Source organism: Typha angustifolia, chromosome 3, assembly GCF_048772165.1.
Source record: "Typha angustifolia cultivar Huaian chromosome 3, ASM4877216v1, whole genome shotgun sequence".
Classification (NCBI taxonomy): Eukaryota; Viridiplantae; Streptophyta; class Magnoliopsida; order Poales; family Typhaceae; genus Typha; species Typha angustifolia.
This window is the reverse complement of record NC_133241.1, coordinates 567,718-583,379: the sequence shown is the minus strand read 5'-3', so window position 1 is coordinate 583,379 and position 15,662 is coordinate 567,718. Positions and strand designations below refer to the sequence as shown.

Here is a 15,662-nt window from a genome sequence, read left to right as displayed (position 1 = left end):
AGCTAGATTGGAATAAGACCTTCTTGTTATTATATATATATATATATATAATTTTTTTAGGGAATTTGGCAAATAACACCCTATATTTTAATGCTTTTATAATTAGAGCTCCATCTTTTGAACTATTTATAATCCAATTAATCTTTTTTGTCGTATAGTTGCTGAACTCTTTTTTCCTTTACCATACAGATCTCTTGATCTAAATTTTTTTATATTTTATTCTTAGTTGAGGGTATATGTGAATAATAAAAAAAGTTTAAGAGATATATATAAGAAATAGTGATAATTCGGAGGAGTTAAGTGGAATTATTCTTCGTCTTTCACTCTCCTTTATATTACAAAATCTAAAAGTTTTTTTAAAAAAAGGTTAGTAAAAGTAATAGCAGGGTGTGATATGAAAAGGGGTCAGATTAGTAATTGTAAATTTCGTTAAACATTGGGTGTTATTTGAAACTTTTGCTCCTCGTAATAGCTTTCGTGGATCTTGGGCGGATGACACGTGGGATTTGGTGGGTGCATGAAAATTTGCAAATTGGGCCCCACATTTGAAGGGAATCATATATATATATATAACGGTTTGGTTTGGATGTTTGTGAGCCGCTCTCTTTCCTCGTCTTTGTTAGATCATTCGGCCGTAAAGATTTATTAGCTTTGGAGTCATGCAATGGGAGGTTATTTATGACGCATAATAAATACAATAAATATTTTCTCTACTTTTATTTTCAAAAAAATAAAAACTAAAAAAAATCTCATATATGAGAAATATTTAGTAGATTTTAATTTTTTATATTTTTGTTTCTTAAAAAAAAAGAAGCTTTTATATAGTTGCGAAAGCTAGAGATGGTTACATAGACATGTAGGAGGAGAAAGCCAAACCCTAATTATGATGGAGCATCATTGGCCGCCTATCCGACCTCAGCTAGCTTGATGCTTGTCCACATGTAACACGCAGCAGACTCCCGCCGTTCATTTCTTTCGTCTCTCTCACAAGCTACGCACCAAATAGAACGTTGTGTTATGCTGCCTTTTGGACATCTGATGTAACATAGATAAAATTATGAATTTATTTCTTTATCACTACTATGTCAACCCAGACAAAACTATAAATTTGTCTCTATTACTGCTATGTCAGCCCGATATCCTTATATCTCAAAAAATGAAAGCATACAGGGGCGTAACAGAACTAAATTATTCAATACCTAAATTTGCTTTAAATCGAACTAACTCAAATATATTATCTTAATTTTTTGATGCGTATAATAAATCAGTCATATTTGATGCAGGTAATTTGGATTTAATCAAATTCGGATTCGAATTCGGATATTCCAAGCTTCGATGATTATATATATATATATATATATATTTTAAAAAAAATCTCTAGATAAGGGGTTATAGTCTAATATAAATATAAGCTTTAGATTACTCTAATTCCTATATAATATGAATAATCTCAGGTCTCAAAAAATAACATTTGGATTGTGATTGCTTAATATGTTAAGTTTCTATTATTTCTGGTGAGATGATTAAAATATTATGCTCTAATTTATAGTTATTAAACTAACATAATCTAGGGTCAAAAGTTATGACTTATTGTCTTGGAAATTCTACTAGTATTCAATCATTATTTATTTCTGGAACCAATTTGTTTATTCCTTCCTCTGATTAAGAATAGAGTGCAATCAAATCTTTTGACTCAATTAATTTTGGGGGAGTAGCTTCTACTCCTTCCTAATTAATACTTAGAGCTTCAATCAAATCTTTTGACTCAATTAATTTGGAGAAGCAGCCAAATTCTGGCTCTTTATTACTCTCCCTAAATCTCTCTTTGATGTATTATTTAAACTATACTTCTCTAGAATCAAGATTTCGGCCTGAATAAATGAGCTTATAATTTAATTTTATCTACTTTGACACGTTAACGAGCTTGTAATTATTTATATACAGCCAAGTGCCAACCAATGCATCCAAGAATAAAAATAATATGGCGCTTAAAATGCAAATACCTACAAAAAAAAAAATAGGGTGTGAATCACAAATACGAGAAAAGATAAGTAGTTAATTGTAATTTTCCCGTATATATATATATATATATATATATATATATATATATATATATATATATATATATATATAAATTTGTATACCTACATAGATTCTATCAAGTCCCACTATATAAATTCTATCAATCTATGTGCACAAAATGGATCTTAGCTGATAGCATTATATATTGTAAACATAATCTATATACAGTAAAGGACAGTGCTAGAACAGCTAGTCATACCAAAAGAAAGTCAACTCCATTCATCACTTGACAATTCTAATATTTCCTGGGAGCTCCGACGAGATCGAAGTGCGCAGTACTTCCTCCGCTTACGATTCGTGATTTGCAAGTCATGAGTTCTTACAACCTCTGGGCTTGGTTTTGGTTTTCTCTTGTGCACGAGAAGCTGGAGTCTAGATGCAGGACATGGGCCAAAGGGAAATGAAGAAGATATAAACTCCTCATCCTCCATGAATTACTGTAAGTTCTCGGTCTTCAACATAAACTTCACAACTTCTTCATCTAACCCAGAGCTGACACCCACTTGAATCAGCTTGCAGAGATCATTGGACAGGTGTGGAGTTTCCTGAGTTAAGATATTTGAGATTGCGCAAGAGAAGTACGTGATGAACTCGATACTTGTTTTGCTCTCTTTGTAGCTTCTTTTATGAACAAAGAGCTCGTGAGAACATTTCTCCCTGAATACTATCCATGATGCTTGCACCTCGAGCTTGTTCCTCCCAGATGGAAATTCTAAGAAGTAACTGACTAGCGCTGGTTGTTAATCTCATGAACTGCAAGACTTAATAAAATTCTTACCATGCCATGCCTTTTTTCAATGGCATTCTAACTCTAGGGCCTGCGAAGAAACCTAACAACAATCCGTATGACCTTCTGATAAAAGCTCACACTTCAGCTTTAGGTTCCCAGAACCATAGCTTAAGGGGAGAGAACTTGTATCAAAGTTCACCAATTCTGATAGTATTTTTCACTCCAAGGCTGCTGTAAGTATGACAGCTTGTGGATGGGAACGGAAGGGAAAGTTTGAGGAGGATACCAAACAAATAGAGGCTCCTCAATAGCAGCAGTGAACAAAGCTTCAATAGCAGCAGTGAACAAAGCTTCAAGCTCTACATCATCAGGGATAATGACCTCATTCGTCGCCTTCAAGTAGATTTTGCCTTCAGTCTTTGCAACAGTAGGAAGTTTCTTCATATTCTTCTTTAGGACATCAGTGTTTAAGTTCCAATTTGCAACTATGTACTGCCAAAAGGAGTAGCATTCTGCAACTGTAACTTCATGTTGATTGTCAAGCTCCCAGCTATTCCATAGCGCAATGTAATAATTTATCGAGGGATGAAGAGGTACTTCAAAAGCAAAAAAAGAAATTTTTTTTTTGCAGCAGTGGGTTTTTATAGTAGTTATCAAGGAAAGGACATGAATTGGGTACTTCATGCTGAAATGAAAAGGTTTCCCTTGTCATGAATTACACACACCTTAGATTTCACCCATGATCCATTGCCATGATTGTCAGGGATCCAGACTTCGAAATCAGATCCATCACCTGGAGGCTTCCATCTGAACTGGCAAAAGAAACTATAGATCCTTACGATAGTAGCAGACATGCGAAGCAAGACTCTTGTAGAGAAGCATGCAGACATCATCAATCTCAACCTTCACCTCAATGACCTTCAGTTGTTCTCTGTACGAACAAAGGTTGAATCCATAGAAGTTGTTACCTAGGAATGCAGCATCTGTTGGCTTTACTTTGCAATCCCATGCATGATCAAACAACATATAGTCCTTTGGGGCTCTGTAACCCATATGGGTCTTCAACCATCTACTTATCCTGATTTTGTTCCGAAATGACTCAGGTGGGGAGTTATCAGATGACGACTTCATTAGGAAATGGGTACATTGAAGTAGCATTAGAGCAGCTTCGACTGTAAAGTCCCCTGGTTCCTCGGGCAACCTAAGTCCAGCCTCTACCAAATGGAATCCTTCACCAAGGTCAACTACAACATGCATTAGTGCAAGCTCACTTCTGTATTTATAAATATCGATACCATATAATCCATCATCGATAAGAGGAAGGTCAACAAACTGACAAATCATTCCCCATTTTGAGTCAAACAGAACTGATTCTGGAGGAGATTTGAATCCATGCCTTGTTTTAAGAAACTGGACACTTACCAGGCAGTTTTTAATTTCAGATACAATTGAAGGCATATCATGGAAACAAATTTGATACAGTTAAGAAGAAATAAACATCTCTGCAAGTTGGACTTCCTGCAGATAAGAGTGACTTAAACCAACATACAATTACCTTCTTTGCACTGTCCAAATCTACTGCACACTAATATCTTTTAGTTCAGACATGAAGGATCGAATTGAGTAGTCATAAAAAACTTCATCAATAAAGGGACTCTCAACAGAATCAGAGAAAGGGCCCATTTCGGAATTATGAAGGATAGACTCTGAAGGATATCTATTTCTGATGATTGTTTTCATCCAAGGTTTGCTTTTAACCTTTTCCAACAATGCTAGGTCTGAGGATTCCATTCTTTGGACAGACCGAAGTAATAAGATGCCATCATCCTTGCTCATATCAGTTAAAGATTGTGGAAATGTAAAGTTGCTCAAGATATAACTATAAACTTCTTCCTCTGACAGAGATCTGACACCCAATATTTTGAGTACATCTTTGTACTGATTAATTTTTTCACCATCATATTCAACATCTATAAGTGATAAAGTTTTGACAGAGTTTGTCAATTGGCACAAAGCAGTTTCAATATCCTTCTCATAGAAAAGCTTTCATTTGGACAATCAACCATTCAGTTACTTTCAGTCACCTTCCATTTGATATGCTCATAACAAACTTTGCAGGCAAACTGAAATATCTGTTGGACCTCAAGTTTTGATCCAACCAAGTAACAAAAAGGCCTGCTCGGACGTCAGATCAGCATCTAAAATTGGCAACTCAATATCAGGAGGTTGCAGTTCAGGCAAATCCATAGCACGAGTATACTTCTTCATGAAAGTAAGAAAGCTCTTCCCTTGAGCACATTCACCAGCAACTGTTTTGCTATCAGCATATATATAACTGAGTTCTACATACGCACCCTTAGGAACTTCAGAACTTCATCGTACTCTGGAACATCCATCTGATCATGTAATATGCACTTCCCTTTAGAATTAATACATTGTATTAGTAAGTGAAAAATACTAACAACTACACTGTATGAAATGTTCAGAGTTGTGTTCATGAGACAAATAAGAGGCTCTAAATCAACAATTTTGTGAGCATTGAGTTACACAGTTAGATCTAGGATAGTATGACCTATTATGGAATACACAAGGAGCCACTAACTTTTGACAATGGAAGGCAGACTTTGAATAACCTGAGCAACTGTGATACTGATATTTCTTCCTGTACTTGGATTAGGATATTCTGATACTTTATTCATGAGCCTTGCAAACTTTTTTTTTTCTGCAGGACCTTTGTTTATTAGAATCATCTTATCTATTGGGGCTCAAAGCCATGCCAATGGCATAATGTTTAGTTGCTATGTGTCAGATAATTGTAAGAAAGATTCGTCAAAAAATTCAACGTGGATTCTGAATAACTATACTATCCATTCTTTGAATAGCTAAATTATTTCCGGATTAGCAGCACAATTTTCGAACTTGCTATCTCACAATCTTGAATTCTATTACATAGAATTTACATACACATTGTGCTATCTGATCCCTCTTTTTCTTTCTATCTTACTGTAGAACAAGTTATCAAGCAAAGTTATGACAAGTAGAAGAACTAGAAATTGGTTGATCTACTTACCCTTTTCACAGATGAACCCATCCTTCCGTTTTCCTATCTTAGATGAGCGTCCAATGCTGCAAATGCACCCAATATGATTCTTAGAGAAACCAATCTCATTGTTCAATATAATGAGTGCTGCTGCAGCACCAATTCTGGTTATGTTCGTCGAGATGAACACAAACTCGATGGATGGTTCTATCCCCACAGGGTATTGGTTATCCTCAGCATTCCTTAAAAAATAAAAATGTACAATGTACAATTTATAATGAAGTAACGAACAACAAAAGTCATCAATAACTGTCTGCAATGCACGTCTAGACCATCAAACTGAAAAGATACAAATCAGTCAAAAAAAAAAAAAAAAAAAAACACATAATTAGAACTTGGAAAATAATCAAAAAAACAGTTTGAGATGCAGGTTTGGAAGTCCCAAAGCAATACACAGAGTAGTAGTTTAAAACGCCTAGAAAAAGAGAGAAAGAGCCACATAAATGATTGATGAGAGGTAAGTCTAATATGGATATGGCTAGAAGGAACAAAGTCATAGTCTCCACCTTACATTATACAAGCAAACAGGAAGAAGAAGGCCACTAGAAGATCCACAAGAACTTAGTTTTGGTAATTCATACGATAAACTAATAAGAAGAAACACATATATATACATAGCCATTCACCCATAAAAATTAGTAGCATAACATACTAATGACAAAAGAGAGCCTCCCGCATGAAAACATTTTAATCAAAATAAACAGAGTGTAGGGAGAATATATGCCTCTGAGAAAAGAGGAATCAATATGCAGAAAAGAAAGAAGTTTTTAGCAAGAAGCCTAACAAAAACATCTTTTTTAACTTACTTGAATGAGCTCCATGAGAAAATGGACATCTTTGGCGTAGAGCTCAGCGGAGAGGTTTTTAACCGCGGAATGCAAGTCGTGGGTTAAGGGGTTGGGGTTTGCTCCAACCCCAATGGAGAACTTGTTCCTCCTCATCTCTTCTATATGGCTCCTAGAGGCCATTGGAGAGATGCATGAGAGGAGAAAAAGAGATGGTTGTTGAGAGAAGTACCAAAGAGGAGAATGGAGAAGGTGTGCTGAGAGAGAGAGAGAGAGAGGGATTCGATTTGAAGCACAGCGGCACAGGGGTTGGTTTGCATTCCATTCGCAAGAATATTGGATTAATTACACTCTACCCTTTCTTTTTTGGGTGTTTTGAGAAAATAAAAGCAAACACAAGGGTCGGATAAGAAATAGCCATCTGAGTTGTTAATAAAAATAAAAGAAAAAGTAGGGTGTGTTTTGGAATAACAATCCATCTCCCGCGCTTTATCCTCCGTTCACATATTCCGCACGAATCGAGCCGATGCCTCCCGTAATCACCTCTCCTCCTCCCTCTTGTCCCCTCCCTAATCCTAACCCTACCCATTATCCTCATCGAATTCGGAATCCCCCGTCTCCTTCTCGATTCGCCCTAAAGATCACATCTTTTTCCTCTCTCTATCTCTTCGTCTCGATGGGGTGCAGCCGATCCAAGCTCGAGCCGGACGAGGAGGGGCCGCCGGCCGAGCTCCGCCCCGGAAGCCGCATATTCCATGACTACCGCCGCCGGAGGGACGGCCGGGGCCGGAAGGACAGCTCGGTGACCACCTCCGACCTCCTCCGCCCCGACGTTTCCGACGCTGGCGAGGTGCCGGATGCTGATGCCAAAGACATGGGGGTTGGAGAAGCGGACAAGAGAGGAGTGGAGTTAGGGTTAGCGTTTCACAAGGGGAAGAAAGGTACGGAGAGAGAGGAAGAAGAGCTGCCTGGATCGCCGAGTTTTAGGTTTTATTTCGTCGATCTGCCGACCAAGTTGGGTGATGGTGATCATTCGGCGCTCGGCGAGGAGAAGAATGGTAATTTCTCTCGAAGGAATGTTAGTTTACTCAACTTAGTTTTCTGGTTTTCTTTCTTAACATTCATGACCTAATAATAATAACAATTATGATATATATTAGCTTATTAAAAATATCTTTCTCTCTACCTCCTTTGCCCATCTTTGTAAACCACTTGAAAGGCATTTCACCAAAACGATACAGCATAATGAACTATTCCTTATCTATGCAAGGGAGGTGTTTTTTCTTGTTAAATGTATCAGAAAAGAATTCAAAAAGTAGGAGTTGATTTTTAAAATATCTCAAACATCAGGTTCCCAGTAATAAAACTAAATCATAGTCGTAATATGTAGAAAATCTTCTTTTTCCTCTTAAATCTAGTTTAGTTTAATTTGTATGTGAGAGCAACAAAACAAGGAAATAAGCGAAAAGACTAAAATGAGAAAAGAGCTTTGGGTACTATTATTTGTAAAATTAGGACTATGTTGCTGCTATATGATACATACTAATTCTTCCAGTTATCTGTAAGATAACTATTTCTTGAGTAATAGTTCATGTTCAAGATATATATGAGAAAAAAAGGTCATAATTTTGTTGCCTTTTAAGAGTAATAAGAAAGATTTAGTCTCACACTGCAACAGTATCATAAGATAAAAAGGCAGATGCATATTGCATGCAAACTAATAGCCTACTTTTTAAATAAATCAGATTGCAATCTTTATTCAAGACTTTTTTACAAACTCCCTTAATCACAAAAGGTCCAAACTTTTTTCTTTTTAAGGTCTGAAATGCCGAAGATTATCTCCTTTTGACCCAGTCATATGGATGTTCTTATGTTCGTACTATATTTAGCAAGCAAGAAGGATAATGACAACTGCTAAACTATATCTCATTTTGGTTACATTTCAGATTGCAGGAAGGACTTTGCTATTTTGTGGTTAAATTATCCTAATGACAGTTATATTATGTTATGATGAATCATGAATTAGGTAAGCTTGAGAAAACAGAGGGAAAGGATAATTCTCATCAGCAGGAGGATAGTGCAAAATCACTGCAGCCTAGTGAGGTACTAAGCTAATAGTTGCATTTAGCAATCTGTTTGTTAATAATCTAAGTTTAAGGATTTCTGATGGTCAAACTAATTATGTATTTTACAATTTATTTTTCAGTCCTAGATAAATCTCCCTTGGAATTTGATGTTAGTTTTTCCCCTTAATTGATTTTCCTTTCACTGGTGCTACTCAAACTGTCTTGACCTTTTACTTATTTATGGATTTCAGTTTTGTTTGGCTCTTTTTCTCATTTAACGCTTCTGTTTTGTTCATCGATTATACATTGTCTATTTTCATTTTTTGTAATGAGATAACAATCAAGATAGTGGTTTATAAGTTGGTTCTCCCATGGAAAGAAACTTTGTATTTAATTTTTTTCTCAGTGAGCTAACAATTTCATCCATTACAGGATTCAGAGGGCAAGCAGCAAAAGAGAGAGAAGGGATGGAGGTTTAAAGTTCTGACAAAGCGAAGTAGTGATGCATATAATAGCTTGGCGACTAGACAATAACAACTTTCCTGTGTCCTAGGTATATTATTCCAAGGAGATTGTTCAGGGCTTTCTATCTCTTTGAAGCTGGTTCAGTCAAACAGCTGCTAAGGCTATGTTTGCAGAATTGTATTGCTGCTTGGGAGTTGCCTTTCATTTTTCCACCCTTAAAAAAAGTAATCTCTGTATATAATGCCTCCTAATGGATGAGGCCATGTCTAAAGTTCTCAAGATTTGCCACCAGCTTTTCAGATTCCAAAATTTGTATGTAATCTCAGACTTGTGCCGTATCGATTGCTTTCTCACAGGATGAAGGTTTGCAGTGGAATCACAGCGAAGGAGCGAATTTATGAATTCAGAACTTTCTGTTCGAGATCGATGTTAGTAGTTCTTCGGGTTGAATCCCTTTCGATGTTCAAATATAATTCCAGAATTTGCTTTCTATGGACTGACAAAGAAATTGTGTGGAAGCAATTCCATATTCCCTTTTGAATTCCTTTATATTTCTAATGTAAGCAATTAAACTAGCAGTCAGCACTCAGCAACATATACATCAAAATTTGTGTGTATACTTTGTGGAGAGGGGAAAAGGGTACAAGGTTCCTATTATTAATTCTATGTGTATAATTGGATTGAATCTTTTCATGCAAGAAGCAAGGAATCAAATACAGGAAGTATTGGAAAAATAATTATATAATATTTTATATATTTAGAACTTGTAGTATTATTCAACATGAAGTTAAATTAAATGAGAATTTTTATTCGAGGGGAATTATCTAGGATTACTCATTTATATTATCTAAATTTAAAGCGACTAGATAAATGGAAAGAATAACTATTTTATGAATAATCACTTATTTTTTGATTATATTGTTAAAAACCACCTCTCTTGTATCAAATTTATGAATCTACTTATCTTAGAATATATCTACAAATAATCATCGACTAGGTCATAAGAAATATTTTAAAAACATTTTTTTTCTATTTTTTTTTATCATTCATGAGTCCAAAGATTAGATATGAGCTGGACAAATGGTAAATCCTCCCTAGATACAGAGACACTTAGGCTCCATCGAGCTTTTAACTGTCTAATCTAGGCTTCAAGCCACATGCATCACCGAATAATTGCTCCAAATCAAATGCCGTCGAGACTTGCTCCAAACCGTTGCGTTGTCAAGCTATTCCTTCAAGCTAACCGCACTATTGAGTCATCAGTCGAATCGAGCTAAATCATCAAATAATTTCTCCATAATATTATTTGGGGTTAGAGTCAAACCCATGACCTCCTTGGTTATAGGAAAGGTACTTACGAGTTGGTTAGTTTTCTTTTTTCAAAAGGATAAGAAATACTTTTTCAAATTTTCTTTTTTAACAGATTTAATTATGACATTATTAAGTTTTTATTTTTTTTAGAATTTTTTTAATATTTTTTGCAAATATACTAATAAAAGGAAGTGCTGGTTCGCAATATATCTGAAAGTAAAGTGGTTATTTGCACACAAAAAGAAAAACCGAGAATAGTATCCGTTGGATCTTGGATATGAAAAGATCTCGAGAATGGACGGAAGCGGGAGAGAAAGAGGGGAGGAAAAAAGGAAATAGATGAGGAAAAATAGGGAAAGAAGCAAGGAGACGAAACCCTAAATCCAGAAATCGTCTCTCGAATCCATCCATCCATCCATCGACAACGTGAGGTGTCAGATCTCGGGCAATGGCGTCGAATCTTGCTCGCCTGATCCGCCGACCCGCGGCCGTAAGCTCCTCTCTTCCTCTTCCCTTGTTTATTCTTCGACAAAAGCTTTTGTTTTATTACTCATCCTTCTCTTGTTTGGTATCATTGCATTTGTTGATGATTAATAAGTGTTCTTACTTTAATTTTTTATTTTTCTGAATTTTATTTGTGTAGATTTGATTTAGTGATTGAGGAATTAGGGAGCGGATTTGGTTCAGGATGACATAGATGTGGAGCATGCTTAATGTGACGCAGATATAAAGGAGCTAACCTGTAGTAAAAACGACTAAAATTTAATGATGTTAATGTACTGTTAATTGTTGGACCCAGAGTAGGGCCAATCAAGAATCATACTAAGTCACCGTGCTAAATCTGGGCACGAAATTGGGACGTACGACTACATTATATAGTGAAAGAAAAAAAGAGAATAGGTTAAGAAGAGTTATAGGCAATAATGGAATTGAAATCGGAGTTATCACTAGAAAGATGAAGTGAAAAGAACATCAACGAGGAGGTAGAGGTAGAGGAAGAAGAAAGCGAAAGATGGTTGGTAAATGTCAAAACACTCTTAGCCCGACATACAATAAACAATCTCTTGCTCTATAACAGGTGATTTGATAGGAAGTCTATTCTAATGAGCCATGTTATTGTAACTCGAAAGAATATTGATGTAGTTAGAACTTAGAAGGAACTAGGAGCTAATTTTCTTAAACTGAAAACCATCTGAATGTTCAGACTTCAGAATGCATTCTACATTCTTTGAAATTGAAGTTTCCTACGATATAAGAGCTCTCAAAGCACAATGGGTTCTTATTTTGACAATTTGAATCCTAATACCTATATTTCTGACTTGTTGGATTCTATTGTCTCTGTGCTTTGGAATAAGATTTGCCTTTCATTCTGCATGTAGTCGTAAAGATACACGGAATATAATGATAATCCTGATGTGGTTGCAGACATTATTTCTCTTGAGAAGTTACAGACACGTTCGACAATTTAGCCATCACATTTTGCCAGGTAATTTATTGATCTCTTCTTTTCAGTTTCTGTTGACAACAATAGTATGATTTCTTATTGAATGCTGTTTGTCAGGTGGTTCAAATTGCTCGAAATCTACAAGGTCAGCTGTGGAGTTGAAAATTCTGATATTCTCATGCTACTTTCCTTTTGAATTATTTTGTTCTTCACTTTTTCCTTATGTTTTTGTTTGTCCTCTCTTACTGAAAATATTTTTCACCTTACATAGAACTGGTTGTCTTTTGGATTATGTTGCTGACTTGCTTCCCTTTCGGAGTGTTTCCTCACAAGGTTCTGCCTGAAACTGTAGGGAACTTATTGATTTTCTTCCAAAGGCTTCTCCTTACCAAGTATGGAGTAGGTCATTTGCTTCTGACAGCGGTAAGCTGCTGCTCTTACTTTCACCATTTTTGGCTTATTGCTCTTACTCGATAGATTAGTATTTCTATTAACTTGTTAGAAAAATATGTTTAACTTGTACGCATCACTTTTCCTTTTTAAAGGTGAATTGATTGATGCTGTTGTTCCGTTTATGGGCGAATCTATAACTGATGGAACTCTGGCAACCTTTTTGAAGAGTTTGTACTCTCTCTCTCTCTCTCTCTCTCTCTCTCTCTCTCTCTCTCTCTCTCTCTCTCACACACACACACACACACACACACACACACACACACACACACACGCACGCACGCATGCGCACACACACACATTCATGTAGTCAATGTGCAAGCGATATGTATGTGCCACACACGCACACACACACACATGCACGCACGCATGCGCACACACACACATTCATGTAGTCAGTGTGCAAGCGATATGTATGTGCCTGTATCTATCATTGACATAGGAAAATCCACTTGAGTGACCACATGTATCATCATAGCTTATAGGAACAACTGCCAGCAGTGTATGTGGATTCTTTATGTTTGCTTGTCCTTATATTCAACTATCTTAATGTTATGATTGGGAAACAGAACCTGGAGACATAGTTCAAGTTGATGAACCAATAGCTCAAATTGAGACTGACAAGGTGTGGTTGCTTTATCTAGGATATCTTTTCACATTGTATCATGCAGGATTCATGGTTATTGTTCTTTATCTCAATAATGCTTAAATTTCTTCCCCATCATTCTTGTTCCAGGTGACTATTGATGTCGCTAGCCCTGAATCTGGGATCATCCAAAAGGTGTTAAAGCCATTTTATTGTGGCTTACTCTTTAGTTTTGCCAGCAGCATTCTTTATTGTCCCTCTTATGAAGTTTAACTCATTCAATTGTTTCAAAATACTGTGACTCTGTATATTTTTACCAGTTGATAGCCAAGGAAGGTGATACTGTTACACCAGGAACCAAGGTTGCTGTCATATCAAAGTCTGTTCCCAGTGATACACATGTTGCTCCATCAGAGGAGAAAGTTCAGAAGGATTCCCCTGTGCCTTCTCCTCCTGCTGAGAAAGAGAAGATTGAGGAGAAACTTGTTAAAATTGAAACTCCCAAACAAGAAAAGCCCAAAGCAGTTACCCCTTCATCTTCTAAAATTTCACCCTCAGAACCGCAGCTTCCCCCCAAGGAAAGAGAAAGGCGTGTAAGTCCCATAGCACTCTCTTTCTTCTCCTAAAGAACACATGGTTGATTCACAAAGATTTAGAGTGTTTCTAGAGAATTGTTCCTAAATCAACTCCTTTGAACCTATTTATAATTGCAGGTTCCTATGCCACGACTCAGAAAACGAGTTGCCACACGTTTGAAGGATTCTCAGAACACATTTGCACTGCTAACTACATTTAATGAAGTCGACATGTAGGTCACGGACTCTTTGTACTTCTTGCTATTTAATTATATCCTGATGACACCTATATTTACTTCATCTTCTTCTGGAGCTTATTTTTTAACTTGTGGAATTTGTGCACCACGAGAGTCTAAATACTCATGCGATGGGCTTGTAGAATTCTTCTATATGGCAGTTCTTTCTAGTACATATGTCCTTTTTTTACTCTGTGACCACCATAAATTGTATATTGTAGGACAAACTTGATGAAGCTCCGATCTGATTATAAAGATGCATTCTTAGAAAAGCATGGTGTGAAGTTGGGACTTATGTCAGGTTTTGTTAAGGTATCTCTCAATTGATGAATACTCAATCCTGCTTATGTGGTCCAGTTATTTACGTTCACCCTCTTCATGTTGGCAGGCTGCTGTTTCTGGACTTCAACACCAGCCAGTCATCAATGCAGTCATTGATGGTGATGATATCATATATAGGGATTATATTGACATCAGTATTGCTGTCGGAACACCTAAGGTTTGACAACTTATCGACTTTGCTGCTTTGAAGCAGTCTGTTTTAAATTCGCTTTGGAAGGATAACATTTTTCTTCTCAGGGCCTTGTGGTTCCAGTTGTCCGCAATGCTGATAATATGAATTTTGCGGAAATAGAGAAGGAGATTAGTACGCTTGCCAAGAAGGCAACCGCTGGAACAATATCAATCGATGAGATGGCTGGAGGAACATTTACAATTTCTAATGGCGGGGTCTATGGGAGCCTTCTGAGTACACCTATCATCAATCCCCCACAGGTAAAGCCCCATTACTGCTTTTAAGGGCCATTTGTACATTGGCTATTCACAATTATTTACGTCTGATATGCATGCTTATAATGCAGTCAGCCATTCTGGGAATGCACTCCGTAGTTTCCCGTCCAATGGTTGTTGATGGAAACGTTATCCCCAGGCCAATGATGTACCTTTCCTTGACATACGATCATAGATTGATTGATGGAAGAGAGGCTGTTTTCTTCCTTCGTCGTATTAAGGATGTGGTTGAAGACCCTCGTAGGCTTCTCCTCGACTTATAGGCTGAGATGGTCACTAAGGGTGGGCCTTGATTCTCTTTTTATGTGACACTAAATAATCCTTCCGGATTGTGAAATTTTGACTGATAATATGTTTTGCTTTGGTGGAGTTCATTGCACTAATCTTAGATATTCAACACGTCACTTTGTGTTTCAGTTAAATAGGAATCTGGAATGGCAGAAACATGTCAATTTTCTGTTTCACAAGAGAAGAAAATAGAATATTTTATACATTAATTTGATCTAGCCTGCTTTATATATGAGTGAGTTACAACATCTCTATGTACCCTTTTAAATTTTCATATCAAATCTCTTGATTTATCCATGGATACCTCCTCTGCTGTGACTCTCTTTGACAACCGGTAGAAGATAGATCGGCATGCCCTTGGCTGAGACATCGGGCTATTTGTTAATTATATTAGATGCACATCTTTTATGCGGAAATGTATATAATTTATATAAAAGATATGCACAATATTTTTTTACTATTTTAAAGATTAAAGAGTACGTTAATTTGCTGTTTCACAAGAGAAGAAAGTAGATTATTTTATAAGTTGATCTAGCCTGCTTTACAGACGAGTGAGTTATAGCAATCTGACTGCAGGAAGGCATAGCACAGAATGAATCAAATATGTTAGCTTTATCCTGCAAATGTGGAAGATACTACGCATCATATTTCTCATGAGATTGGGTTTGAATCGTTTGATGGGATTCTAAATGGCTCTTCAAATCTTAAAAATTGCAGAGGAAGAAGAGTAGCATTTCTTTTAGCATCAATAGTTC

At 36.5% G+C, this 15,662-nt stretch overlaps 3 protein-coding genes across 3 annotated transcripts; 2 read left to right on the top strand and 1 right to left on the bottom strand.

Moving 5' to 3' along the window:
• Positions 1–5,154: 5,154 nt before the first annotated feature.
• LOC140758308 (protein NO VEIN-like) lies at positions 5,155–6,983 on the bottom strand. Its single transcript, XM_073094408.1, has 3 exons — positions 6,719–6,983; positions 5,883–6,094; positions 5,155–5,231 (listed from the first exon to the last, which is right to left on the bottom strand). The coding sequence occupies exons 1-3, from the start codon at positions 6,745–6,747 to the stop codon at positions 5,155–5,157; spliced, it is 318 nt and encodes a 105-aa protein (XP_072950509.1). The 5' UTR covers positions 6,748–6,983.
• A 245-nt stretch (positions 6,984–7,228) lies between these two features.
• On the top strand, positions 7,229–9,586 carry LOC140758372 (uncharacterized). Its single transcript, XM_073094501.1, has 4 exons — positions 7,229–7,755; positions 8,724–8,800; positions 9,196–9,236; positions 9,317–9,586. Exons 1-4 carry the CDS (start codon positions 7,374–7,376, stop codon positions 9,477–9,479), a joined length of 663 nt encoding a protein of 220 aa, XP_072950602.1. The 5' UTR covers positions 7,229–7,373; the 3' UTR covers positions 9,480–9,586.
• Positions 9,587–10,824: 1,238 nt separating this feature from the next.
• LOC140758464 (dihydrolipoyllysine-residue succinyltransferase component of 2-oxoglutarate dehydrogenase complex 1, mitochondrial-like) lies at positions 10,825–15,116 on the top strand. The gene is made up of 13 exons (XM_073094645.1): positions 10,825–11,029; positions 11,965–12,025; positions 12,101–12,128; positions 12,336–12,406; positions 12,529–12,603; positions 13,003–13,058; positions 13,170–13,214; positions 13,340–13,612; positions 13,733–13,827; positions 14,052–14,142; positions 14,219–14,329; positions 14,410–14,604; positions 14,691–15,116. The coding sequence occupies exons 1-13, from the start codon at positions 10,988–10,990 to the stop codon at positions 14,880–14,882; spliced, it is 1,335 nt and encodes a 444-aa protein (XP_072950746.1). The 5' UTR covers positions 10,825–10,987; the 3' UTR covers positions 14,883–15,116.
• Positions 15,117–15,662: the final 546 nt, after the last annotated feature.